At 47.0% G+C, this 27,006-nt stretch overlaps 2 protein-coding genes across 6 annotated transcripts; both read left to right on the forward strand.

The window, feature by feature from the left end:
* Nucleotides 1-578: 578 nt before the first annotated feature.
* TMEM139 (transmembrane protein 139) lies at nt 579-3,958 on the forward strand. Of its 3 annotated transcripts, none has more exons than XM_070425090.1 (3): nt 579-630; nt 1,595-1,844; nt 2,327-3,958. In XM_070425090.1, exons 2-3 carry the CDS (start codon nt 1,612-1,614, stop codon nt 2,739-2,741), a joined length of 648 nt encoding a protein of 215 aa, XP_070281191.1. In that variant the 5' UTR covers nt 579-630; nt 1,595-1,611; the 3' UTR covers nt 2,742-3,958. The 3 variants fall into 3 exon arrangements, with proteins under 3 accessions (XP_070281191.1, XP_070281192.1, XP_070281190.1); XM_070425091.1 differs by lacking the exon at nt 579-630 and adding an exon at nt 737-844; XM_070425089.1 differs by lacking the exon at nt 579-630 and having other exon boundaries at nt 1,099-1,844.
* A 302-nt stretch (nt 3,959-4,260) lies between these two features.
* Nucleotides 4,261-25,910, forward strand: CASP2 (caspase 2). 3 transcript variants are annotated; one of them, XM_070424069.1, is made up of 11 exons: nt 4,261-4,417; nt 7,481-7,631; nt 7,931-8,098; nt 8,247-8,328; nt 8,870-8,964; nt 9,234-9,410; nt 17,847-17,975; nt 18,110-18,200; nt 23,020-23,169; nt 23,347-23,456; nt 23,607-25,910. In XM_070424069.1, the coding sequence occupies exons 1-11, from the start codon at nt 4,344-4,346 to the stop codon at nt 23,736-23,738; spliced, it is 1,359 nt and encodes a 452-aa protein (XP_070280170.1). In that variant the 5' UTR covers nt 4,261-4,343; the 3' UTR covers nt 23,739-25,910. The 3 variants fall into 3 exon arrangements, with proteins under 3 accessions (XP_070280170.1, XP_070280172.1, XP_070280171.1); XM_070424070.1 differs by lacking the exon at nt 4,261-4,417 and adding an exon at nt 5,031-5,187; XM_070424071.1 differs by lacking the exon at nt 23,347-23,456.
* Nucleotides 25,911-27,006: the final 1,096 nt, after the last annotated feature.

Here is a 27,006-nt window from a genome sequence, read left to right on the forward strand (position 1 = left end):
GTAGGATGGAGCGCTCTGGTCACACAGAGGAGACAGCCTCCACAGCAGGCATGACCTTAGAGGTTGCTTTTGAAGAATCAAGAGTTAACTGTGACAAGAAGCATACACACAGACTCCTCTTACAGGTCTGCAGAAAACAAGCAGTTCATAGAAAAAGTACTGTGGCAGTGAAAGCAGAACACACCATTCCAGGCCCACAGCAGTACTTACAGTCTGCAGAGCACGGTATGATCTACAGAGATTAAAACAAACCGTGATCCCTGCTCCCAGGCACAATATATATTCCTTAAACATAAGGCAAACTGCTCTGAATACACTGTGAATTGAGAATGGATAAGGACAGGTGATTTTAACTTTGGTCTTAAGTACAGAGTTCACGGGGGTGGGGGGAAAAGCACTCTCATTAAGGCACTGAAGCGGGTGGGTGGAGTGAGAAAAAATCAAGGCGGGGCCCCAAGAGGTCAGCCTGATGGCGAAAGGGGGAAAAATGAAGCCTGGGCTGGAACTCTGAGACTGGAGCAAAAAAAGAGGGTGGGGCCAGTGGGCTCCACCTCCTCTCCTCCTCCCACTTCCCCCACAACCTACTTTCTTTGGTGTCTGGTCCAGACTGGTGAGGTAGGAACTCCTAAGGTGAGTGACAGGTGGTGGGAGGGCCATGGGATTGGGGCAGGGGTGTCAGGAGGGGGCCTGGCCCCTTTGTAGAGTCTGTGAGTCCTTGCTGTGCAGAGTTCAGGGAACTCCTGACAGGGTTGCCTGCGAGTTGCCGCTGTGCTGCAAAGGAAAGAAGCGTCTTCTTCCCACCAACCTCCCAGCCCCTGTTTACTGCAGGCAGGAAACTAGAAATGTGAGCTGACTGAGTTAGAGCCAGGAGAGGGTGGAGGACCCGGGTGGATGTGAAGTGTAGAGCGGTCACAGGTTATCTGGCTTCTGTCCATGACCCTAGGCCTTTGTAAGATTCTCACGTAGCTGTGGCCCTGTGGCTATGTTGTGTCTATGTGCATTTTTTCTCTCCAACCGAGCATGGACTGACTGGAGGAAATGTGAAGGTGGGGTCAGACATGAGGTAGGTGGCGCCCCCCACTCCCTACTCACCCCAACAGGGTCTTACTGAGGGCCCTGGCTGGGCAGCTGGGGAATGGAGGTCCAGTGCAAGCAGTAATAGAAAAAGGGCAGGGCCTGCCCCATCACCTGGATTCCAGAGATGCCAGTGAACCCCAAGGTCCCAGGGCCCACCCAGGACTGGATCCTGATGTGGAATGATAGAACTGGGAGAATCCGGGGAAGAAGGAAAAAAGAAGGGGGGGCAGGGCCATGACACAGTAAGCTGGCTTGATGGCTGGGAATCAGAACTCTTGGACAGGTGTCTTGGCTTATTCCACACATCCTGATACCCTGGGACCCGATACAGAGTGAACCTACAGAGAATTACAGAACTGAAGAGGACACTGATGACCATTTATTTTGGCCATTTATTTGATTTGAGGTTGAAGAGCCTGAAACCCCCAGAAGGTGTCTGATATGGGTACTTTGGAATCTGTCCCAGCCATGATGCCAGTTGCTGGTCGAGACACAACAGCTGTGTGTCTTTTTGCAGGAGCCTGGGGAGGGGCCATGTTGCCAAGCCAGCTGTGGGGGAGACTGGAGAAGCCACTTCTCTACCTGTGCTGTGCCTTCTTCTTCCTGGGGCTGGCTCTGCTGGGCATACAGCCGGACACCGTCCCTGTTGCTTATTTCTTTCTGGCCTTGGGTGGCTTCTTCATGTTTGCCTGCCTGCTGGCCCGTTTTCTGGAATGGGTGTTCCAATCAGTGCAGCCGGAGAGCCCAGGGGCCTCAGGCAATGCTCGGTGAGTCGAGGGGTGGGCGGGATTGAAGGAATATACTGTACCCGTGATTTTCAACCTTTTCCATCTCGTGGCACACACAAACTAATTACTAAAATTCTGCAGCACACCAAAAAATGTATTTTTTGGCCGATCTGACAAAAATAACAGGTATAATTTTGATTCATTCACACCATACAGCTATCGTTGTGATGGCTACTGTTATTCTTTTAGACAGCCTAAGGGGAAGGTCAGTGCCCTTGACTAAGCAGTCAGGTATTGCATGTTTTAAAATTCTCGGAGCACACCGGATGAAAAATCGCTGCGCTGTGCCCATTCTCCCTGTGTCTCTCTAGCCTCTCAGACATACGGGCTCTGCTTTCCACCTCTATCACTGGTATCAGTGAGAGGAGGGGGCAGAGGCTATGGAGGGGTCTTTTGTTGGTAGAAGATAGAAAAGGGCTCCTTTCAGTAAGCCACCGATGACCTTATTTCTCCTTCGCCAGGGACAACGAAGCCTTTGAGGTGCCACCCTATGAAGAGGCCGTGGTGTTGGAATCACAGTGCCGCCCCCAAGAGTTGGATCAACCACCTCCCTACAGCAGTGTGGTCATCTCCCCAGGACTTGTGGAGGGACAGCCTGACCATCCAGAGGGGCCCAGGAGAGCCAGAGTGGAAAGGCGAGTGGGCTCAGAGGGGTCGATGGCCCCAGGAAGTGCTGGGAGAGCTCCAATCAGCCTTCGGCTTCGGGGACCACGAGTTGCGTCCACTGCTCCTGATCTGCAGAGCTTGGGCATGCTCCCCAAATTGGAGTTGCTCCCCAGATTGGAGCCTCTTACTCCGCCGCCTGACTATGATGTCAGCTTCAGTTACCCTGATGATGAGAATGTTTTTTATGAAGACAACTGGACACCCCCCTAACAGACTTTCCCAGGATATATCATCTCTCTGCACCAGACCCACTCATTCATTTGACCACTTTTCCCAGTGCCTGCTATGCGTCAGGAACTGGACATCACCAACGGGGATTTTAACCCAGAGGGGAGTTAGGCTAAGGTAAGCCCTTCTCAGTTGAGATGCAGGTGGTACAATTTGAATTTTTCAGGTGACATTCAGAAACCTAACCCATAATTGTTATTTTCAGAGTTAGAGTGAGGGTGAGATGAGGCAATGATGCAGAGAAGCCGGAGAAGAAAGAAAAGAAACAACATCTGAGTGAAGTTATGTTGCCTCCATTAGATCACTTAGACTTCCCAGCCTCGTAGGGTAAAATCACCCTCATTTGGAAAATGAGGGTTCCAAGGGTCAGAGAAGCTTGATTATTTGCACAGGAGCACAGGGCTAGTAAACAGGATAAAAATAACTTGAACTCTGCTCTTCCGATCCGAAAGCCTATGATGTTCTCAAAACAAGGTAGCCAGGCCATCCGCACATCTCTCGGTCTGTCTCAGACAACTGCTGGTGAGGGATGGTAGACAGAGTGGGGGACCAGTTGTGTCTGCAGACAGGGTGGGCTGAGAGTGATCAGGCGTGTGCCCAGCCTCCCGGAGGCACAAGGCTTGTCAAAGCTGTGCTAACCCCTGCTCCACCAGGGAAGCGGTTCTGGCCCAAGGGCTGGAGAGCAGTGCCCCACGAAGGGTCCCCATCCTACGGGAAGCAGGGGAGTAAAACTGCCCCATGGTTAGGGTCTTCCCGTCTCGAGGACGGGTGGAGAGGTGGATCAGCAAGGATAAAGCGTGAGCTTCTCGGCGGAGGTGGCGGGGTATCTACGGATACTCTTGCGTCATCCAATGTGAAGGCTGGAATCAATCGCACTGACTCTCGTCGCTTCAGGCTCTCCCCTGCACTCTCACTGCTAGGGTTTCACATCAGCCCGGCCCGCTTCCTCACATGTCTGGCACAAGCATGTCAAACTCGCGGCCCGCATGCCTCGTTTACTTGGCCCGTGTGAGACTGGAATCATGTACCGGGCTGTGGTGTAGGTTTGAGCCGCTGGGAGTTGCTCAACCACCGCTGACCTACACTCCGCTTCGGGGCGCTCCCACACAGGCCTCCAGTCACTGAGCGGGTAGCCGTCTGGCGCCTCCTAGTGTTCGCTTCCCTCCCCTCGCCCCAACATTTCAATAAAGTACAGAGTCCGGCCACGCCCGCCTCTTGTGAAGTTCTTGCAATAGGCCAGGCGGGCGGAGTGGGCGGTGCGGGGGAAGGAGCCATGATTTCCGCGGGAACCCACCACCAATCGCGTTCCCACGTACGGCGGGTTGGCTCCTCGAGCTGTGCCCACCCCTTCCTTTTCCGCCGAGGGCGCGCTCTCCATTGGACAGCGCGTCCACCGAGGCTCTGCGCCTGCGCGCGCAGCCAGTGCCAGGCGGGGCGGGGCGGCCTCGTCGAGGGGCGGGGCCAAGAGAGGTAGGGCGCAGGCGCGTTGTGGGCCGCCAGTCCGGAGAGGGATGCGGAGGACTCGGAGGCTTTCGGTTTGTTTGGATCGTGGGCGGTGCGTGCATAGCCCGGGAAAAGCGAGAAATGGCGACGCCGATCGCGGGCTCCCCGCCCGCCCTCCCCCTAAACGGGCAAATGACCGCTGACAGGGGACGCAGGTGAGTGAGGGAAGATCCCAGGGGTCCTTAGTGGGGCTCAGGGAAGGCGATCGCGCAGCTCAGGCATGTGGCCCTGGCGCCTCTTCCCACCTTGGACCCCTAAGGAGCCTTGTTCGAGCTTCCTGCCAGGAGTGGGAAGCCGGGCTGCGCCCCCAGGAGCGGGCGGGCCTCTTCTCGGCCACGTCCCTCCCTGCCCGGCCTGGATTCGCCCGACCCAGGGGGGCTTTGAACAAGGGAGCCCTTTTCATCCCTGCCAAATCTCGGCCTCTCTTAAAGATTCTCCATCTTTAAATCTTTCAGAGAGCCTCTCCCCTGCTTCCCTTCTGCATGAGACCTGCAGACCTCCTGATACTGCCTAATGTGCATTTGATTTGGATTGAATATATCATGACCCGTATTGCTTTGGGTATAATGACCAGATTTTCGAAGCAGTCAGCACAGGCTTTGAAAGGGTGAGAGCACTTTGAAAGGACAAGGAGGTTCCCGAGGCTCCCCGTGTGTCTCCATCTCTGCCCCAGTTATAGCATTTAATGGCAGACAGCACACAGGATAACCTTTAAGAGCCTCCTGGTCCAGACCCAGAAGATTAATTGAAGACTTCGGCACTGAAACTTGATGGAGGACACTGGATCAGGACTGAAGAACTCTGTGTCCTTTTGTCTACCCCGTCCTCCACTTCCAGATGAGTCCTAAAGTTCTAGGATGGTGGTTACTTTTGGAAAGTCCACCTTTGAGATTCACGGCCCAATATGGAATACAGAAAGGAGCAGGTGTGTGCAAAACAGACGATGCTGCCCTGGCCGGTTTCTCAGTGGTGAAAGCATCGGTCCTCGGACTAAAGGGTGTGTTGTTTCTGGTCAAGGGCACATACCTTGCTTGGTTGCTAGCGGGATCCCGGCCCCCACCCGGGGCACCTGTGGGAGGCTACCAATGACGCGTGTCTCTCACATCCATGTTTCTCTCTCTCTCTTTCTCTCTACCCCTCCTTTCCACTCTCTCTAAAAATCAATGGGAAAATATCCTCGGGTGAGGGTTAACGAAAAGAAAAAAGAAAAGAAAACAGATGATGCTTCAGATTAAACCCAAGGAAGTTTTTGATTGAAAATTCAGGTATGAGACTTGCAAGGTTTAAGAACTGGGAGTCAGTTGTTGAATTATGAGTATGGATGAGACAGACTAGGGACAGCTTCTTTCAGGGGTTCTTAATATCAACATTTAAGGGCAGGCCAAAGGTCCTCTGGAGGAATATGGTGAGCATAGAGAGGACCTGGAGAGAATGGTGTCATGCGATCCAAGGGAGGAAAAACTTCTTTTGTTTGTTTGAGTTTTTTTATTATTATTTTGAGAGAGAGAGAGAGAGAGAGAAACATTGGCACGAGAAGGAGACATCAATAGAGAAAACATCGATGTGAGAGGGAAACTTCAATAGGCTGCCTCCTGCATGTCTCCCACCGAGGATAAGCCCAAAATTCAGGCATGTGCCCTGACAGGGAATCGAACCAGCACCCTTTCAGTGCCTGGGACAACGCCCAGCCAACTGAGCCACACCGGCCAGGGCTGCTTTAGTTTTCTGTTCATCAAAAGTTAACAGCAACAGGCACATATTAAAATGAGTATGGCAAAGCCTTTTACAGATGACTTTACTTTGAGGTTGGCCTCATTACACTTATTTTTACCTGAGCTTTATCATTGTTATTGCTTTGGTGTGTTCTAAAGTGATTATTAAATAGTTTTTTATTTCTGTAGATTGTGTTATAGCAGGTTTTTACTGAAAGTTTGGGGTAACAGGAGTCTTTCAAGAAACAGGAAGTTAAAGTGGAATTAAAAACATCACTGCTGTTCTAAACCCAAATTGTAACCTAGGTTGGCTGCTTCCAACCCTGGGAATGTGTTCCTGACCACTTCCTCTGCCTTGGGATCCCACATGCTATCTTCTTGGGTCTCTCTCAGCTCTTCCAAGACCGTGCTTTTCTCCTCTGTAACTGCAAATCTCTCACCTAGAGTTAAGCCAAGTACATTCTACAAGAGCATGGTATTTCCCTGATTCTAAGAAGCACATTGTAGCATCTTTGAGATCAAGATGGATCTTTAAATAGGGTTTTAAGTTATAAACTGAAGCTATTACCATATCCTTTCTCACTGCCACCAGGCTCTTACTACTATCATATATTTGGAAACTGACTAAGCAGGCTGGCGAGCTCTAGATTTACATAAACTAGGCACATAGATACTATACATTTAAATGGGATTCTTTTAGTTCATAAACAGAAACTGATCTCTTTCCAAACCAATAACAAAACTAAGGAATCCTTGAAATAAAGATATCCCTAGTAAACTAAATTACCAAAATAATTTAGCCTTTATGTGCTTTAACTCTTTAAGTGATTTCAAATTATGGTGGTTGTGTCCATCATTGGTATTTATCTACTGTGACTTCCTGTCATACTTTCTACTTATCCAGTTCTTACAGTATTCTAATATTTTCTAGTCACATTTTGTTACAGGAACTTAAAGTTTTAAAAGCCATAGTTATAATTTGTATAAGTAGACTAGATAGAGTGTGTTTGTGTGTTGTCTCATTTATTTTCCATTAGAGCTGGCCGTTGGTTTGAGTTTTTGCCATTGTATCAAATTATTTTATTCTTCACACAGAATCATTTAAAACTTACATCACTTTCGGCAGCCTAGATAAATAATGTGAAGTGTTTTTTGGAATAATTCTTTTAATTGAAATTGGTCTGTCTGAGGAATATTCCTTCTCATGAATACATGTGTGCTTGTGTGTATTTTTGATAAGATAGCTATTTCCCTCCCCTAAAGAGACCATTTATCTCAGACAATGCTCTCAGTTGAACATACTCCATAAAGAATTACATCATTTCTTTATGCTCAACATGTTACTGCTCAATACTTCTTTGATTTTAATGAGATTTGATAAAATTAACCTTGGTTATTATTGTAAGTTCTGTTCCTTTTGTTCTTCCTGCCCACACCTCTCCCACTCCACTCTTCTGGGCCATATCTTCTGTATTGATAGCCTTTCTCTCTGTCTTTTATCTGTAGGTTATTGGGAGTGTGTGGCATGCATCCTGCCCATCAGGAAGCTCTGAAAAAGAACCGAGTGCTGCTGGCCAAACAGCTGTTGCTGAGTGAACTGTTAGAACATCTCCTGGAACAAGATATCATCACCTTCGAAATGAGGGAGCACATTCAGGTATCTGGAGGCAAAAGAGAAAAGCCAAATAAATTGGTTGTAGAAGTAGGAACAGAGCATGATAAAGTGTAAAAAGGGTGTGGTGCCTTATTAAGGAATTGAAAATGCCCTTCTACCCTAGAGCATTGAACAGAAAAGGTATATAATTCCAGAATAATGGGAAGGGTTTCACCCATATTGTTTTTCCTGTGAAAAGAATTCTTGAGGTAGATGATGACATTTTTAGGAACCTCATCTGGAGAAATGGAATTATAGCTAGATATGTAAATATGATTTCATGTTTTATTCTTGTATTGTAGGCCAAAGTGGGCAGTTTCAGCCAGAATGTGGAACTCCTCAGCTTGCTTCCCAAGAGGGGTCCCCATGCTTTTGATGCCTTCTGTGTGGCCCTGAGGGAAACCAAGCAGGGTCACCTGGAGGATCTGTTACTCTCAACCCTCTCTGGTCTTCAGCATGTACTCTCACCGGTATGGAGCCCTAGACACGTGGTGTGTTGAGAAGGGTTAGTTTGGTGGGTAAGGAATTTATGAGACAGGGTGGGGAGACTAGATTTTTGTTTTATTGGGACTGGACCATCTCCCTAAGACCTTGCACGGGGCTCCCGATTTCTTACAGTTGAGCTGTGACCACAACTTGAGTCTGTCTTTCCCAGTGTGTGAGTCCTGTCCTCCTCACAAGCAGCTGCGCCTGTCTGCAGGTGAGAATTGATGGGATAAAAGGGGTCCCACAGATTGACTTCCCTTTTCTTAACTGGTACCTGACTTTTCATTCATATTGGGGAACAGTTTCCTTGGTGAATTTGTTCAGGACTAGCAGGGCAGTTTAGATGGGATATTGGTTAGTCCTATTTCCCTTCCATCACAGATGATGTTTTTATGGTAATTGCCCTTGGAGCAACTTGTACAGATAGGAAATTCCTGCATATTCCCATCTCCTCTATGAAGGTGGGTTATTGTAGAATGAGGAAAGACATCATCAGCCACTAGCCTTCTGATTGAGATGCTTTGTGATTAGAACAAGGCTTTTATCATATATCCAATTCAGTTATTTGGTGACTTGAGTACCTAATTATATTTAGGCTAAGTAAATAGGTCTCTGACCTCATGGATCTTAACAAATTGAGGGGAATGGGCAAGACCAGTAATTATTAAATCCCCGGTTCGAAGGGTGCCTGAAGTTATGAAGCACTAGGATTGATGCATAGATTGTATGCTAGCTTTTGGCTTTCTGTGCCACAGATACTGTGGAACACTCTCTAGACAACAGAGATGGCCCACCCTGCCTTCAGGTGAAGCCTTGTACTCCTGAGTTCTATCGAACACACCACCAGCTGGTGAGTCTGGCAAAACGGCACGAGGAAAGAGTTGGGAGATGAGATGGCCTTTCTGGGCATGTGAACTTAGTTTGTGTACACATTCTCTCCCTGTTTATTAGTCAGAAAGTCTTTGCTAGTGGATGTCTTCTATGGGCATATTTCTGTCTTGACCTGGTGGGGTTCAGAAGAGTATGACGTCTGTGTTTTCTTGAAATGTCTCACCTAATTGGGGAGGCGTAGTTTCTGTCCTCAAGAAGCTCTGGGTCTAATTGGCGTCCCCTCCCCAGGCCTATAGGTTGCAGTCTCGCCCCCGTGGCCTGGCACTGGTCCTGAGCAACGTGCACTTCACTGGAGAGAAGGACCTGGACTTCCGCTCCGGAGGGGATGTGGACCACAGCAATCTAGTCACCCTCTTCAAGCTCTTGGGCTATAATGTCCATGTTCTACTTGACCAGACTGCACAGGTACCCGATGCAGCATTTGGGGCCAGAAACCCCTGTTGCTTCTCTGCCTGCTGGGCTGTGTCTTACTAGTTACTTTACTCCTTACCTTTTTGCTCCCTTTTTTCTGCCTCTCACCTTGCAATCTAGGTGTTGTTGTTTTTGAAAAAGAACTAGGGCCAGCCAGCTACTCCAGTGTTGATTTCTTTGAAGGCTGTGCTCTCCTCCTGAGTAATATAAGTCCACGGTTGGATTCTCATTTTTTCATGCTCAGCAAATTAATTCCCCATCACTCGGGGAGTGCGGAGACGCTGAGATTCACCCAACCAGCTCAGAAGGATATTTCTAAGCCAAGGCTACACAGGGCATTTATTCTTGGTTAATCATAACAGGAGTCTAGTTATTGTTGTAAAGATTACTTTGACAGATAAAATTGTTGCAAATGAGAGTTCGCTGGGATTGCCCTTGTAAATACTGTTTTGTGGCAATTTAATGAATTAACATAGGGGAAAATTCCTTGTTTTTAAGAGTTGTGTGGCCACAAGGCAGATCTTAGGGTAAATTACTTCTGGACTAGATGCCTGCAGATCATAAGCATCATTATAGGTTATTCTTCATTAACCTCAGTTAACCAGCCACACTTCCAACTTTATTACCTTTGGCTATTTCTATTTTGAAATTGTAATAGCCAGTTGGTGAATTAATATTCTTCATTTTGATTCCAGAATAGTAGTACTTTCCTGAACTTGCCTTTCGGAATGTCAGTGGTAAAATTAAAGTTTCTGGGAGATTCACTTTGATCTTTTGAGGTAGGGGTCTCTTTTGTCTTCGACATTGTCTGCAGTCTCTGTTTCTGTCTCTCAGCTGTCTTGCTTCTGTGAGGAAAAAGATGTATTTGCTATACTTTGGTAAGGCCAGTTTCACCAGTAGGTTCTCGTATTCTCTTTTGCATGCTGTCCTTGCCAGCTTTCCAATAACAGCTATTGCAGAGAAGTAAGGCCACCCTTGCTCCCAAGCCATGGCTGAGCAGCTGCTTTAGTCATTGAGCATTCAAGTAGGTCATCTGCTTTCCTGAGAGGTCTGCTGGGAATCAGCCATGAGTCCTACCGAGGGAATCCTGTTAGAAAGTCTTAACAAAAGGAATGCTTTCTGTGCTTCCTTACAGGTTCTGCTCCGGTTGTTTCTTTTGCTAGGAATTTATGCTGTCCTGGTTTTCCATATTGTGTGTAGTCAGCAGGAATCTTACATGCACTGATAGTGAAAGATACAACCGTGAGTCACCAAGTCAGCTGTGTACTGTTGTTTTCAGAGAAAGTCAGAACAATGTGTGGCTCTATGAGCCCATTTCATAAACACCATTCCTGTTTATGTTAAACCTGATGCAGACTCAAGGACCTACTGGATTCTCCTTCTCTGGTTACATTGTTCTGTAACTGCAATTGCGGTAACATCAAATTTTGTGTACCTTAGGATGGGCAGACTGTTAGGCACCAGAGATTTAAAAATGTGGATCTTGAGTTCTGGGGACCTCAGTTAGATGAGAAAGTCTTGACAGCAGCAAAAAAGGAAGCCTGTCCCGTATATTCCCAAGGACCAAGCAAAATTAGAGACAGTTTCTTCTACAATAGTTAAGAGGAAGAAGCAATTGCCTGGGTAGATATTGACTGAAGGATAAGTGGAGACTTGAACTGGCCTTGAAGGATAGGAGTTACTAAGGAGAGAGAAGTGGTGAAGGGATCCTAAGCAGGGTGAACAGCGTGTGGACAGGAAATGTATGTGTGATGTTAGGGACCTAGTGGTTGATCCAAATGCCTAGGGCAGTGGTCGGCAAACCATGGCTCCAGAGCCACATGAGTGTGGCTCTTCCACAAAATACCATGTGCAAGCGCGCACATACAGTGCGATTGAAACTATGTGGCCCATGCGCAGAAGTCGGTTTTCGGCCTGGGTGAGTCTATTTTGAAGAAGTGGCGTTAGAAGAAGTGGGGAGTGTCGGTCGGTCGGGCGACCGGAGATGCGGCGCAGGCGGGCCGGGGGATACGCAGTGCGGGGGGATGTACATTGTTTTGAGGTACATGTTCGCTTAGGTCGACCCCTTCCACCTCTCCCATCCACACTCGTCTACCTGAAACAAGTATCCAAGACGAGTGTGGATGGGAGAGTTGGAAGGGGTCGACCTCAGCGAATGTACCTCAATCAGATTGAGGACGTTTTTTAGCAAAGGCCAGCTTAGGAGTACCCTAATTAAGTTAATAACAATGTACCTACCTAGGTAGTTTACGTCTAAAAAATTTGGCTCTCAAAAGAAATTTCAATCGTTGTACTGTTGATATTTGGCTCTGTTGACTAATGAGTTTGCCAACCACTGCCCTAGACCCTAGACCTGCACTAGGATTGGGATCCTTGCTTGACAGTAAGGTTTCTTCCATTCATTTCTCAACCCTTAGTTTCTTAGTCATTTTTTTTTTAACAAGAGTTCTTCCCTGTTCCCTGATCTGATATCCTTTAATCTATTGTTGTGTCCTCTATCCTGTGCCAGGGCTCCAACCCTTCTCCTCTCTCCTATAGCTCCTGAGAATCTCACACTCCTCACCCCAAATGCCATGATTTCTATTTCTCACTACAGGTCTCTCTAGCACTGTATCTCAGGTACTTGGCACATGGTGGCAATTAGTATAAATTAGTTAGTGAATGAATAAATTAATTGCTGAATTTGAGTCATTGATGTTTTCCTAAAATGTATTATTTTAATATACATATATATATATTTTATTGATTTCAGAGAGGAAGGAAGAAGAGAGAGAAAGAAACATCAATGATGAGTTCCTGCATGCCCCCTACTGGGGATTGAACCCGCAACCCAGGCATGTGCCCTGACCGGGAATCAGACCATGACCTCCTGGTTCATAGGTCAACACTCAACCACTGAGCCACACCAGCCAGGCGATGTATTTTTCTTTTCATTTCTTTAAGAGAGAAGGAAAGACAGAGAAACACATCAATTGGTTGCCTCCTGCATGTGCCCTGACCAGGGCCAGGGCCAGGGAGGAACCTGCAACCGAGGTACATGCCCTTGGCTGGTATCGAACCCAGGACCCTTCAGTCTGCAGGCCAATGCTCTATCCACTGAGCAAAACTGGCTAGAGCTATATTATTCTTTAGCATCAGTAACATGGGGCTGCTTTTCTGATCATAAAGGATCATTCATTCATTGTCTTATCCCTGGGAATACAAAGATAAATACAAATAGAATAAACATTTTCTCCTATGCTATTCAAGAACTTAAGGCGTTTCCCCTTTTGGGATAAGTTTTGCCAGCCCAAAGGGGTCTATAAAATTCAACATTTAGGAGTACAAGCTACTGTCAAATGTAATAATGAAGACTCCAGGTCTCCCTCTCTCTCTCCCGCTCCCTCTCCCTCTCGAATTGAACCTGAGACCCTTCGGTCTGCAGGCCGACGCTCTATCCCAGGGGTCCTCAAACTTTTTAAACAGGGGGCCAGTCACTGTCCCTCAGACCATTGGAGGGCCGGACTATAGTTAAAAAAAAAAACTATGAACAAATTCCTATGCACACTGCACATATCTTATTTTGAAGTAAAAAAACAAAACGGGAACAAATACAATATTTGTATTTGCATGTGGCCCGCGGGCCGTAGTTTGAGGACCCCTGCCTATCCACTGAGCCAAACCAGTCAGGGCTATTCTCCTCTCTTCTTTTTCCCTAGAAGAAGGAAAGGAGAAAGGCAGAGGGTTTTGCTAAAGGAGGGATAAAGAACTCTACATGGACACAGAGCAGTCCAAGTAAGACCCCAGAGGCTTGAAATAGTGTACAAGTTGGGGAATTATGATGTGTTCCAATCATAAAGTGAAAGAAAGGATGGAAGGAGATGAGGTTGGAGAAAGGGGTCCCAGGCTGTCCTCACATGGAAGTCATTACAAAGCCTCTCTTTCCCACACTCCCTCTTCACTCTCTTTCTCCCCTTTCACCAGGTTCATCTATTTGCTTTAAAATAACCCCTCAATTGAAAATTGAAAACAATTCAGGCCTTAGTCAGGATTTTCACCTTTATCCTGAGAACAATAGGAAACCATTTGGCAGACTTAATTAAATGAGTGGTCAGAGCAAGTTTTCTTTTTAAGTTTATTCTTGTTGCTGCATTGAGAATGGTCTGAGAAGGAATGGACAAGAAAGATTTGGACAGAGCAGTCAGGTGGTGATAGGTAAGAGAGATCATGGTGAACTGAAGTGGTGGTAGCAATAAGATAGAAGGAGTATTGGACAGGTGTGGAAAGTATTTCTAAGGTAGAATTGATAGGTCTTGCTGATGGGTTGAATGATCTTTTACCCTCTCTGCATCCACCCCCGTGGGTATTTAACTTTCAAGTGTCCTCTGCCTCTGTCTCTGGACTTGACTATGTGCCTGGCTTTGGGTAATAGAATGAAGCAAAAGTGCAAGTATGGTGCTTCTAAGTCTACAACTCAAGACGCCTTGCTCTTTCTTGTGTTTCTGTCATCTCCATGAGGACATTCCTGAGGTAGCCTACTGGCATGGAACAGATACATGGCAGAGACTTGAAGTGCCCAGTCAGCCCAGTTGAGACTCGTCTAGGCAAAAGAGTGCTGAAAATAAGATTGAAGATAAAGGGACCAGAATGCACAGGGCCTTGGGTGTCTTCCCAAAGGAATTAGACGTTGTTGTTTTGACATTAGAACATCATTAGTAATTCTTGAGCAGAAAGTGATGCATTATTCACGTGATGATTCGAAAAGATTAATATGACACCACTGTAAAGAATGGAGTAGAGACTAATGGCAGGAAACCCACTTTGGAGTTAAAATCAGAATGCCGGTACGAGATGGTGAGGGCCTGGACAGTCTAGTGTAGCGGTCGCCAACCTTTCGGACCTCACGGGCCACCGCTGGCCAAGTGGACCAAAAGGGAAAGAATATATGTGAAAACAGTATAATGGCATGGCTGTACTTTCATTGCTTGGTGATTGAATGACTGCATATAAAGGGAGATGGAAAAATTAAGTGAGGAATTGAGGGCCTCAGAGAAAGTCGAGACCAAAGATGTAAATTTGGGAATTACTTGTGTAGGAAAAATACTTAATAAGAGTATGAGATCTTTGAAAAAGAGTAACAAGAGCAGCCGAGCCAGTTTGGCTCAGTGGATAGAGCTTCAGCCTGCGGACTGAAGGGTCCCAGGTTCGATTCCGGTCAAGGGCATGTACCTTGGTTGCGGGCACATCCCCAGTAGGGGGTGTGCAGGAGGCAGCTGATCAGTCTCTCTCATCGATGTTTCTAACTCTCTATCCCTCTCCCTTCTTCTCTGTAAAAAATCAATAAAATATATTTTTAAAAAAATAGTAACAAGAGCAAAAGGCTTAAGGCTGAACCCTAGGAGATAGCCCTCCATGTAGCCTAATCCTCAGCTCTAGAGATTCAGAGACGAGAGGAGGACATTGCAGAACCGGTTTCTGGCAGTGGCCAAACGCTCAGATGCAGTACGATCAGGTAGGCACAGTGGGGGTGAGAATTTGGTGCACTGCACATCTGCACTGAATACTTCCTTCCTGGAAGGACCTTGCAAGAAGCTCAACTCTTATGTAATTATTTGGCGAGCAAAGAAACAGAATCCAAAAAATTAAGATTCCCTCTTTTTGCCTTCTATTACAACATTTTTACTTTCCGTTTAAAAATTGGAAATAGTGTGTAGTCTTAGGGAATCCTCTTTTCTTGACAGTGCAGGAGCGGTCACTGGTCTTTCACTGCTTGTGTTGGTTTTCATTTCTTCTCTTTGGCATCTAAGTCTATTCTCACTGCATATCCCTCATGAGGCTGCTAGTTCTAGAATTACAATTCATCTTATATAAAGAAATAACACGTTTTAAGTGGCTAATGTTCTTTTGCTGTATGGTATTGGTCTTTAACTTGCAGTTGGGTCGCAGACTGCTTTGAGAACGTAGGGACAAGCAGTGGGTCATTCCAGGAAAGTGAAGCTATCCACAAAATCTTGCATATAATTTCAGATGATTTGCAGGTTATTCTCTTCTCCTGTACCCCCCCACCCCCAGCCAAAAATAAAGGCAAGACTGCTCTTTAGAGAAGTACTGTAATTTTATCTGAGCTAAAGCTGCAGATCCTATTTTAAGCTATGCTACCTTGGAAAAATTTCCCCAAATAACTAATCTCCATTGAAAGGTTTAGTCGTATCAATTCAGTTACAAAGTATGTGTTCTTTGTTTGGACTTTCTTGTCATCTGTTTACTGACCTAATAAAATGCTCATCTTTTTATTCCCTTCCACAAAGAAACTTCAGCTACTACTTGCTAAATTGTTACGGTCATCTCCAGAGGAGCATTCATACTTACGTATTCTCTTGGGGTTATATATTCTTGAAACAAGTCAATATTGGTTATCTTTTATTACCTTAAGATTTCCAATATTACAGTTGGCTTCTACTTGCCCAGAAAATATACATACTTTTTCAACAGAGCCAATTTCTCCATTTCCAGTTATGTTGCAGACTTAGAAGCCTTGTATAATGAAGTCTCAATTATGTGCAACAGAAGTACAGTTGGCCCTTGAACAACACAGGTTTAAACTGCACAGGTCCACTTACATGCAGACTATATATCCCCAGGTTTCTCATTCACAGATTCAACCAACCTCAGATGGAAAACAGTACTTTGGATGCACTGTTGGAAATCTAAAGATGTGGAGGGCTGACTGTATGCCTTGTTCTACACCACTTTATATAAGGGACTTGAGCATCTGAGATTTTGTTATCTGTGGGGAGTCCTGGAAGCAGTCCCCCACAGATACTGGAGGACAACTAATTAACTTTTGGGGGAGTCAGAAGTATATACGGATTTTTGACTTTGTGAGTGTCAAAGCGCCCCTACCCACTGCATTGTTCAAGGGTCAACTGTATTGCAAACAAATAGATCGGTAGTTCTCAAGCTTTGCATTGTCAGATCACCCAAGGGCTTGTTAAAACACAGTTGCTGGGGCCCAAGGCTTTGCACTTCTCACAGATTCCCAGGTGGTGCTGATGTTGCTGCTTTAGCGACCACACTTTGAGAACCACTGCAACATAATACACAAGTGTGTGCTTTTTGTCTGGGGCTGTATCTGGTGACTTTTCTGCCTGGATAGCATACTCGTCTTCATTACAGTTCATTCAAATTCATAATAAAATAACTTATCTCTCTGCTGATTTCAGATAGGAGAGACAGTCCAGGCATCTTGAGTTGTAGAGGGAGACATAGGTATAACAGTTAGTATCAGGTTTTGTATTATGGTATAACTTCCCATTGATGGGCCAAATGCCTAAAGTAGAGAGGTACTCGTGTATGGCAACATAGTGCTAGATAAACAAAATTCTTTAAAAATAACTTTTTTTTTTTTTAACATTGCTTTCAGAGAGGTAGGGAGAGGGAGGGAGAGATAGAAACATCAATGATGAGAGAGAATCATTGATCAGCTGCCTCCTGCACACCCCCTACTGGGGATCAAGCCCACAGCCTGGGCATGTGCCCTAACCAGGAATAGAACTATGACCTCCTGGTTCATAGGTCAACATTCAACCACTGAGCCACAGCGGCCAGGCAATAAAGCAAGATTCTTAAATTGGACTACAAGGTTGACGAGTAATAGGGGTTTTTTTGGGGGGGGAGGGGGGCGAGAGATAATATTGTTATCCTTAATTAGACATACACATAATAATACTGGCAGGTCTTTGCAGGATATGCCAGACATAGCTATACAGAATGGGGATTAGAACCTTGAGGTGCTTAATAACTTGTACCAGTTTTGAACCCAGGGGTCAAACTTCAGTCTGTCTGTCTGATCCCGTGGCCTATGCATTTAGTCATGGCCCTGACAGAATTTTCCAGACAGTGTGCTCCTTCCTGAGCAAGGTGTTTTATACAGACATCATCACTGTCTCTGGGCACTTCAGATCTCAGATAGAAAACAGCGTAGAAGGTCTGCTGTTCTCTAGATCATGGTCCTGTTAGCCCTTTGTCATGGAGCAGTTTATTTCCTTGTGGCCCCATAGGTGATACTCATTCACCGCTCAGCAGGTGCCCCCCCCTGTGCCACTAATGTACAACAGTATTTGCTCAAAAGAAATCTGGTTGGTGATAGGGGGATGGATAAAGTTAACTAGCTCTTGATTAGCTTCATTAGTTATGTGCTTTAATCCAGGAGTTCTTAGCATATCTCAGTCTGTGAATTTTGTGCAATTATATTCAGAATTCTGTGTCTGAAGTCATGCATTTTCTGATGAGTCCATGCTTTTTCTAGCCTCTCAACGGGTCTCTGACTTTACTTATCATTGACCACAGAAATCACTTTACCTTCTAATAACTCAAGGTTTCAGATGCCACAGAAAAGCTCATATTGGTGCTGACTATAGTGAACAACACTAAAAGGAGTGTTTCTTTTAGGAAATGCAAGAGAAACTCCAGAATTTTGCCCAGTTGCCTGCTCACCGAGTCACTGACTCCTGCATTGTGGCCCTCCTCTCTCACGGCGTGGAGGGCGGCGTCTATGGTGTGGACGGCAAGGTGCTTCAGGTGTGTACAGTCTTGTGGATGGTGCTGGATCACGTCTGTCACCTTCAGCCTGTGCTGGCTGCTGTTGTGTGTATAAGACTCAGAAGGTCCTACTGACCACTTACCCTTCCTCCTCCCTTATTCCTTTCCACCAGCTACAAGAGGTGTTTCGGCTCTTTGACAATGCCAACTGCCCGAGCTTACAGAACAAGCCGAAAATGTTCTTCATCCAGGCCTGCCGTGGAGGTGAGTGCCCTGCAGGACGAGCACCGGGGTGGCGGCTCCCGGGCAGCCTCCCCCCAGCTCTCACTTTCCTGTTTGCTCCTCTCAGGTGCTAATGGATCCCTTGGGCACCTCCTTCTGTTCACTGCTGCCACCGCCTCTCTTGCTCTGTAAGTGTCCCCGATGCATGGGGTGTGCTGGGACCTGGGCAGCCCATGGCTCTCAGGTCGCTCAGCTCTCTGCACCGCCATGCCTGTTCTCAAGACTCTTTTCTGAGGACTCTGACTTCTTTCTGTGCTTACCAGTAACCTGATGTGCTTTTTTTGTTACTTCTTCCAGTTAAGGATTTCCTGTCTCTTCTTCCTGTCACTCTCACTTTATCCCTTCCTTTTTTTCTTCCTCCGTCTCTTGTCCCCTTTTCCACTTTCTCCTTTTTCTCAACTTTTCACTTGCCATCCCTGCCTCCCTGCTTCATCATCCCTGTGCCATGCAGGACAGCAGGTACCAGGTCCGCCCTGGCTTCCTTCTCCCGAGCTGCTTCCCCCCCTCTTCTTTCTCGCATGCAGTTCTACCCCAGGACTCTGGCTGGGCCCAGCAGACACGCGGGCTTGCTTACTGGGAGGAAACCAGTAATAACAAAAAACTAACTGCAATCACATTCTGCCTCTACCACTGACTAGTTATGTCAAGTCAGAGAAGTTACCTGATGTCCCTCTGTCTTTGTTTCCTTGATATAAAATGTGGATAATCATCAGGCCTATTTCATAGAGCTGTTGTGAGGATTCAGTGAAACAGAGCATAGGAAGGGCCTGCTTAGCCCAGTGCCTGGCTCCTAGTAAATCCACCAAAACATGATCAGTGCTTTCGAAGGGCTTATAGGTTGGTTTAAAGGTCATTTTGTCCAAATATTCAAATAATTACTTTTATCTGTTGTATGTTCAACACATGTAAATGATTAATAATGTTTTTATTCTCCTAATATCACCAAAGAATATCATTTATTAAGGTCCTACAACATGACTAGGACTGCACTAGGTAGTGTCACAAAAGCAAAGGAAAATGTGGTCTCTCCAAAGTGCCTACTAACTACTTGGAAAATACAGCAAATATACCTGACGTAGTTCTGAGTAGTTAAAGGCCTGAAATAAGCAAGGGTGAAATTAGTGAGATACCATACATATGAAGCGCAAGTTGTAAGGAATCGGTCATTTTAGGTCAGCTTAGTTTGAAGACATTTGGGGGATATGGTGAGGCTTATTTTGGACCCAGAATGATAAGCTTTCCATAGATGTAGAGTAGCAGATAGAGCCTTTCAGGAGAAAGAGGGGTTGGCGATAATAGGACAATCACAGCAAGATTAAAAGGACGTCGTCGTGTCCGTGTGTCCCCCCCCCCCCCCCCCCCCCCCCCCCCCCGCCCAAAAAGGAAAGAAAATGATGTGCTAAGTCAGAAGTATACCCGGATGTAATTTAAAAACCGAGTGTCTGTAAGTATATAGTGAGGTGTGGCCACATGGTGTAGTGCCAGCTGGTTATAAACCTTTAGTCACGGCTGAGATTTGGGGCTTCAGCAGATAATAGTACAGAGCTTTGGGAGCTTAAGTAAGAAATTATGTGATGATTTTTTCCCAGGACAATCACCATGGCAGGAAGCTGCACTAAGAAAAGAGTATGTGAGGCAGGAACTTAGGTTTTTACTCACCTGCTGTTTTCCTAGGCCCAGAGCATTGCCTGATAGATACATGGTAGCACTTAATAAATAGTGAATGAATGGATGGAGACTCTAGCGATAATGTGGAAAACAAATATGGGGATATTGGAAAGAAGGAACTAGTAACATTTATTAACAGATCTGAGGCCTGAAGGTAGGAAAGAAATTTCCTTTCTCTTGAGGGACACATTCAGCTTGGCTTAGTTCCTTCAGGAGGTGTCACCAGCAAAATAAATGAAAGACATTCATGATCATTTTCTCCTATATTCAGAGATACACACACTGTAGATCTGGATAGTGAGAAATGGCTCCGAATCTTTAAAATTAAATACTTAAACTTGAGCTCACCTGTCTTCTGTATTTAGTTAATATGGTCGATGTCTATAAAAAATATCACCCTCACCTGGCCAGTGTGGCGCAGTGGTTGAGCATATCAACCTAGAGGTCAGGGTTCGATTCCTGGGTAGGGCACATGCCTTGATTGCGGGCTCGATCTCCAGTAGGGGGTGTGCAGGGGGCAGCTGATCAGTGATTCTCTCTCATCGCTGATGTTTCTATCTCTCCCCCTCCCTTCCTCTCCGAAATCAATAAAAATATATGTTTTTTGTTTTTTTTTTTAATATCACCTTCTCCGCAGTCTATGAGGGCAGAGACTTTTTCTTAACTGTCTCTCTAGAGCTTAAAACAAAAACAGTGACTGGCACATGGCAGTTGCTCAATAAATCTTTATTGGATCAATGAATCTTGGTTGTTCCCCACCCCCAGTTCTTCAAGCTTCTCTTTCCTTCTAGGCTCTCTTGAATGGTGCGTGGAGCAGGCAGTGTTGTGAAAAAGCATACTTTTATCTTTTGTGTTATGAGTTGTGTGTCTTCTCTGCCTCTCTTTCCGACCAATGCACCCCCTCCCTTCCCCAAAATGAAGCAACATCAAATAAGAATATGTCTGGGAATAGGTAAGGCCTCAGTCAAGAGGCAGGGCATGTGCTCAGGGTAGGTTGAGAAACTACTGCTAAAACTTTTGAATATATAGTGTTCTTTTAAGTTTTTCCTCTTTTAAATTGCTCTTAAATCTTGGATACCTGATACAATATGGCTTATGGAATTAATAAACAAGTAATAAGTGATTTAAAAATACCAAAAATGCTTTGGAAACAGCTGATCATGCTTAGTTTTGTAATCTTTTTATTGTTACACTAGAGGCCCGGTGCACAAAAATTTGTGCACTCTGGGGGGGGTCCCCCAGCCTGGCCTGTGCCCTCTCGCAGTCTGGGACCCCTCGGGAGATAGCGATCTGCTGGCTTAGGCCTGCTCCCGGGTGGCAGAGGGCAGGCCCAATCCCTAAGTGCAGCCCCTGGTCAGGCTCAGAGCAGGGCCGATTGGGGAGTTGGGGCGCCGCCCCCTGTCATGCACAGAGCAGGGCGGATCGGGAGGTTGCGATGCCACCCTCAGTCATGCTCAGGGTAGGGCCGATTAGGGGGTGGGGCACCGCCCCCTGTCACACTCAAGGCAGGGTCGATGGGGAGGTTGTAGCACCACCCCCTGTCACGCACAGAGCAGGGCCAATCAGGGGGTTGGGGCGCTGCCCCCTGTCACTCACAGAGCAGGGCCCATCAGGGGGTTGAGGAGCTCCCCCCTGTCACTCACAGAGTAGGGCCGATAGGGGAGTTGGGGCACCACCCCCTGTCACACACAGAGCAGGGCGGATCAGGGGGTTGGGGCGCTGCACCCTGTCACACTCAGGGCAGGGCCAATGGGGAGGTTATGGCTCTACCCCCGTCACACACAGAGCAGGGCCCGTGGAGGGGGGTTGGGGCGCCACTCTCTATTACCCACAGAGCAGGGCCGATCAGGGGGTTGGGGCGCCGTCACTGTCACACTCAGGGCAGGGCCGATGGAGAGGTTATGGTTCTACCCTGTCACACACAGAGCAGGGCCCGTGGGGGCAGGGGGTTGGGGCACCTCACCCTGTCACACACAGAGCAGGGCCCATCAGGGGGTTGGTGCGCTGCACCCTGTCACACACAGAGCCGCAGGGCAATCGGGGGATTGGGGAGCTCCCCCCTATCAGGCACAGAGCAGGGCTGATCAGGGGGTTTGGGCGCTGCCCCCTGTCACGCTGATCCCGGTGCTGGGAGGCATATTACCCTTTTACTATATAGGATAGAGGCCTGGTGCATGGGTGGGGGCCCGCTGGTTTGCCCTGAAGGGTGTCCTGGATCAGGGTGGGGGTCCCCACTGGGGTGCCTGGCCAGGCTGGCTGAGGGGCTGAGGGCTGTTTTCCCCGCTGGCAGTTGACTAAAAGCTCCCAACTGCTCCTTGTTTTCTTTTTCTTTTTTTTTTTTATTCTGGGCCAGCTTTAGCTCTGAGGCCTCGCTGCTGAAAACATGGATACAATGTTGCGGTCCGGGGCTGACTGAAAGCTGGTTTTGTTTAGCTTCTTATTTGCAACATAGTATATAGTTGCTTAGAGTTGCAATTGAGAGTCGGGCAAGTGAGGCGGGGAACGTTGGAGTCTGCAGTCCCTGGAGGAAGCAAGCCTCATGTTCGCTTCAAGCTACCTGGCTGCTGGCCGCCATCTTGGCTGACAGTTAATTTGCATAAGGATACGCTGATTAGCCAATGGGAAGGGTAGCGGTCGTACGCCAATTACCATGTTTCTCTCTTATTAGTGTAGATAGACTTCAAGTTGTGACTTTTATATGGCATACATGTAATCATACTTTTGGTTTATTAACTTGTTTTTTCTTTTGCAATTAGTTAAATGTATCAATTGTGTTTTGCAATAAAAAGCACCATGACTTTCAGGTGCATTGTTCAGTGAGCAAGTGAATCATGGACAGAGGCAGTTTTTAGTTCTGTTTACCAGGGTATGTGACTCAGCACTTTCCCGTCTTGCACAGAATAGACAGCTCAGACCATGTGTTTGGGCACCCCCTGGGGTAATGAATGCATGTCGGGAGAGGAATGGGAACAATGGGGGTTTTTTTTGCGTTTTAACTCATCAGCTCTAGGTTGGAGGCAGCAGCTGGAAATGGCTCTTCCCAGTCAAGGTTGTAGGGAACTTGGGCTTGTCTGTGACGGGCCCAAGAGAGACGAGAGGAAATAACATCCTTGTCCACTCTGCCTTCCTACAGATGAAACGGATCGTGGGGTTGACCAGCAGGATGGAAAGGGCCACTCCCTGTCCCCTGAGTGCGAGGAGGGTGATGCTGGTAGACAGGAATTGCTGAAGATGCGACTGCCCACTCGCTCGGACATGATATGTGGCTATGCCTGCCTCAGAGGTATTGTGAATTCTAGAACAGTCCAAACGATTACACTCTCTTATAGACTTGCACTTTATCATGTACAGCTCTGATGGGGGCAGGTAGAAAGTGCCATGGACAGCTAGTTTGGGATGTCCAGCTATGCAAGGGTATCCCATGACCTTCACACTGTGGTGACTTTTGTCCTGGTTGTAGGGACTGCCGCCATGCGTAACACCAAACGGGGTTCCTGGTATATTGAGGCCCTCACTCAAATCTTCTCTGAGAGGGCTTGTGACATGCACGTGGCCGACATGCTTGTCAAAGTAAGTCGCTCAGTCTGGCTCTGTGAACCTTTTGCCCTCCAGGGTGTTGTCCCTTCCTCCTCCCTTGCCCAGTCACCGCCCAGTCTCTCCACCCTTCCTGTGAAAACACCAGATTCTTAGACTTTGGACTCTTGGTTTTTGCCTTTCCAGGTGAATGGACTTATCAAGGAGCGCGAAGGCTATGCCCCGGGCACAGAGTTCCACCGGTGCAAGGAGATGTCGGAGTACTGTAGCACCCTGTGCCGGCACCTCTATCTGTTCCCCGGACACCCTCCCACGTGACGCCTCCGCCCGGCCCCAGGGCCACAGGTGGTGTGCTGGAGCTTCTGCAGGATCTCGGTTTCTGTCCTTCCCTCTCAGGGACTGGGAGTTTCGGGCTGGTTTCACAGCCTGCCATCCTCGACGTTGAATCCCGGCCCACAGGCTGGCTCCCCCTGTGTGAGGCTCTCTCCCTGGGCTGGCCCTGGCTGGACGGGTTGCCAGCAACGTTTGGCTGCCGTAGAGGAGCCTGGTGAAAGGTGTGTGAGCATGGGGGCTTTATGGGGAGAGGCATGCAGGTCTCCTCGACCTGTGTGCTCACTTCCTGCCCCGGGCTTTTGTAGGTAGCATTGTGGTCATTGCTTTTGTTACATTAGTTAAGATGTCTCGGAGGTCATCTCCCGTCTTCATATCCCAGCCCCATTTGTCCCAGAGTGAGAGTCCTCATTTAATGTAGGCATTTCCCACGTGGCTTTGGAAGGACAAACAGGACCAGAGACACACCCTGTTGCTATGTGTGTGGAACAGCCTGTGCATTCCTCCCGTGCGGCAAGGCCACTGCAGGAAGGACAGTGCCACCTGTGGCTCCTCTGGACTCAAGGAATCTGAGCTTTCAGCAGAGGCTAGGGATTGGATGCCTTGTATCTGGAACTCACTGATCTTTATGCAGGGACGTCCCAAAGGTCTTTTCTCCGAACTTTTACTGGAATGAGCCTGGCAGTGCCAGCAGGGGCAGGTGAGGGTGGGATGCTTCCTCATCCTCTAACCCAGTGGTTCTCAGCCTTCTGGCCCTTTAAATGCAGTTCCTCATGTTGTGACCCAACCATAAAATTATTTTCGTTGCTACTTCATAACTATAATGTTGCTACTGTTATGAATCGTCATGTAATTATCTGATATGCAGGATGGTCTTAGGCGACCACTGTGAAAGGGTCGTTCGACCGCCAAAGGGGTCGCGACACACAGGTTGAGAACCGCTGCAAACCTGTCACCTTATCTTCTAGTTGTTCTCTCCCTGCTTCCTGCTTCTCCCCTCATTCATGAGATCCTGGTTACTGCTGCCTCCAAATCAGTCTAAAATACTACTTAATTGGCTGCTCAAGGATGTGATGTAGTTCCTTGTTCCTGCTTTCTGTTTCAGTGTTAAATCCCCTTGGATATTATACGGCCTATTTCCTTGTCCCCTATGTCTCTCTGTTTCAGGGAGGCCTTTGCTAGATGGCTGTCCGTGTTTGTTTACCCTAGGAGCCGTCACAGGAAACTTTTCAGTTCCTGGAGGCTTCTCTGACTTCCATTCTTCGTACTACAATCTAATATCTATATAACAGACTTAGTGTTTAAGTATAAATCTTGATCATGACACTCCCCTGCTTGGAACCCTTTGGTTTTTTATTACACCTCAAATAAAATCCAAACTCCTTACCTTGGCCCACAGGCCCCACCTTCTCCTGGAACCTTATTAAGTGCTGCTTTTTCTCTAAGCAGCAACTCCAGTGGCTCCTTAGTTTCAAACATTCTGAGCTCTTTCCTGTCATGAACCGTTGCAGACACTCTCTCGGGGTCTACTGAGTGCCATTCCTCATCACTCTTGATTGGGTGGTTTATTCTTCAAGTGTCAGCTTAAATTCCACTTTCTTGTGGAGGCCTTCTCAGGCCATTCTGTCTCTAAATGATCTATGTTTATTCCTGTGTCCTGTTTAATTCCTTCATTGCACTTTTCATAACCTATGATAATATTTACTTGCTTCCCTTGTTCATTCTCCTCTACTAGACTAGAAGCTCCATGAGGGCAAAAACTTTTTTGTTCATCAATATGTACCCAGTGCCTGGCATATGTTAGGGCTTCAGTAAATGTTGAAGGAAGCAACCCTAGCCAGAATCCTACTTTTTGACAATATACACAGTTTGGTGTTTTGTTTTATTCACTGGTATTAGCCCCTGAAGACATGTCACATTGAGACAACTTCCTCTACATCTCCCATGGAGCCTGGCACAGTGCTCGGCCTGTATCATAGTTCAGGTGCTCAATAAATGCTCGTTCTGTGAGCCAGGTGGTTCGGAGACTTGTGGCCAAGTCCTCCCTACCCCTGGATCAATATTGTATGGAAATATTTGGGTGATAAACCTTTTCACTTCCCACTGCCAGGATGTTGCATTGCCATCAGGTGCCAAATAAATGCTTATATTTATTACTAATATGTGTCTTATGTCTCTGTGTTTGCAGACAATCTTATGATGCCTGCATATTTTTCTTAGCCCGTTACAGCATCCCTCACCACCTCACAAGGCATACCCCTTCTTATTTTGCTGCCAATTTTTTTAAATTTTTAATTTTTTCAGTATATTTTTTAAGTTGATTTCAGAGAGGAAAGGAGAAGAAAGAGAGAGATAGAAACATTAATGAGAATCATTGCTCGGCTGCCCCCTATATCCCTCCCTATGGGGATTCAGCCCGAAACCCAGGCATGTGCCCTGATTGGGGTTCTCCTGATTCATGGCTCAATGCTCAACCACTGAGCCACACTGACCGGGCTCTGCCAATTTTTTTAAAAATACATATTTTTATTTCAGAGGGGAAGGGAGAGGGAGTGAGAAATAGAAACATCAATGATGAGAGAATCATTGTTCAGCTGCCCCTGCATCCTCCCTACTGGGGATTGAGCCAGCAACCCAGGCATGTGCCCTGATCAGGAATCAAACTGACCTCCTGATTCTTAGGTCAATGCTCAACCACTGAGCCACACTGGCCGGGCCCTGCCAAGTTTTTTTTTAAAATTTTTTTAGATGTACAGGTTCACACCTGAGATAAGCCCATCTTAGTTGTCATGACCATCAGCAGCTGCCCAAAATATGGCCAGCACTGGCATTTCTCACAGAAGAGATGGAAGAGTCGTTAGCAAGCAGTGTTGCTTCTGGATTCTTTCAAGTATGGGGTGAAGATGAGAAACAGACTGGGCTGGAACTGGAGGATGAGGGGTAGAATTCCTTAGCTCATGGTTCAATTTGGATTTCGGGTTTCCTAGGGTGAGCATAGTTGTAAGAGAATTCTGGGGCAGCCAGGGTAAGATCTAAGCAGTGGGCTGTGTGTAATTGGGGGATTCTCGGGGTGCAATGTGTATGAAGGGCAGACCTGGAGAGGCAAGTGCGCCAGTGCAAGCAGGCTATGGAGGCTCAGCAAGAGGGGACATTCTGCAGGAGCATGTGGTGGGAAGCAGCCAGGGGCTGAATGTAGAGGAGGAAGAGCAGAAAGGGACTACATGGAGTGGAAGCATATCAGGTGGAGGGAGAGGAT

The sequence above is a fragment of the Myotis yumanensis genome, unplaced genomic scaffold (assembly GCF_028538775.1).
Source record: "Myotis yumanensis isolate MYYU_CA2020_CCGP unplaced genomic scaffold, mMyoYum1.0.hap1 SCAF_9, whole genome shotgun sequence".
In the NCBI taxonomy this organism is placed as follows: Eukaryota; Metazoa; Chordata; class Mammalia; order Chiroptera; family Vespertilionidae; genus Myotis; species Myotis yumanensis.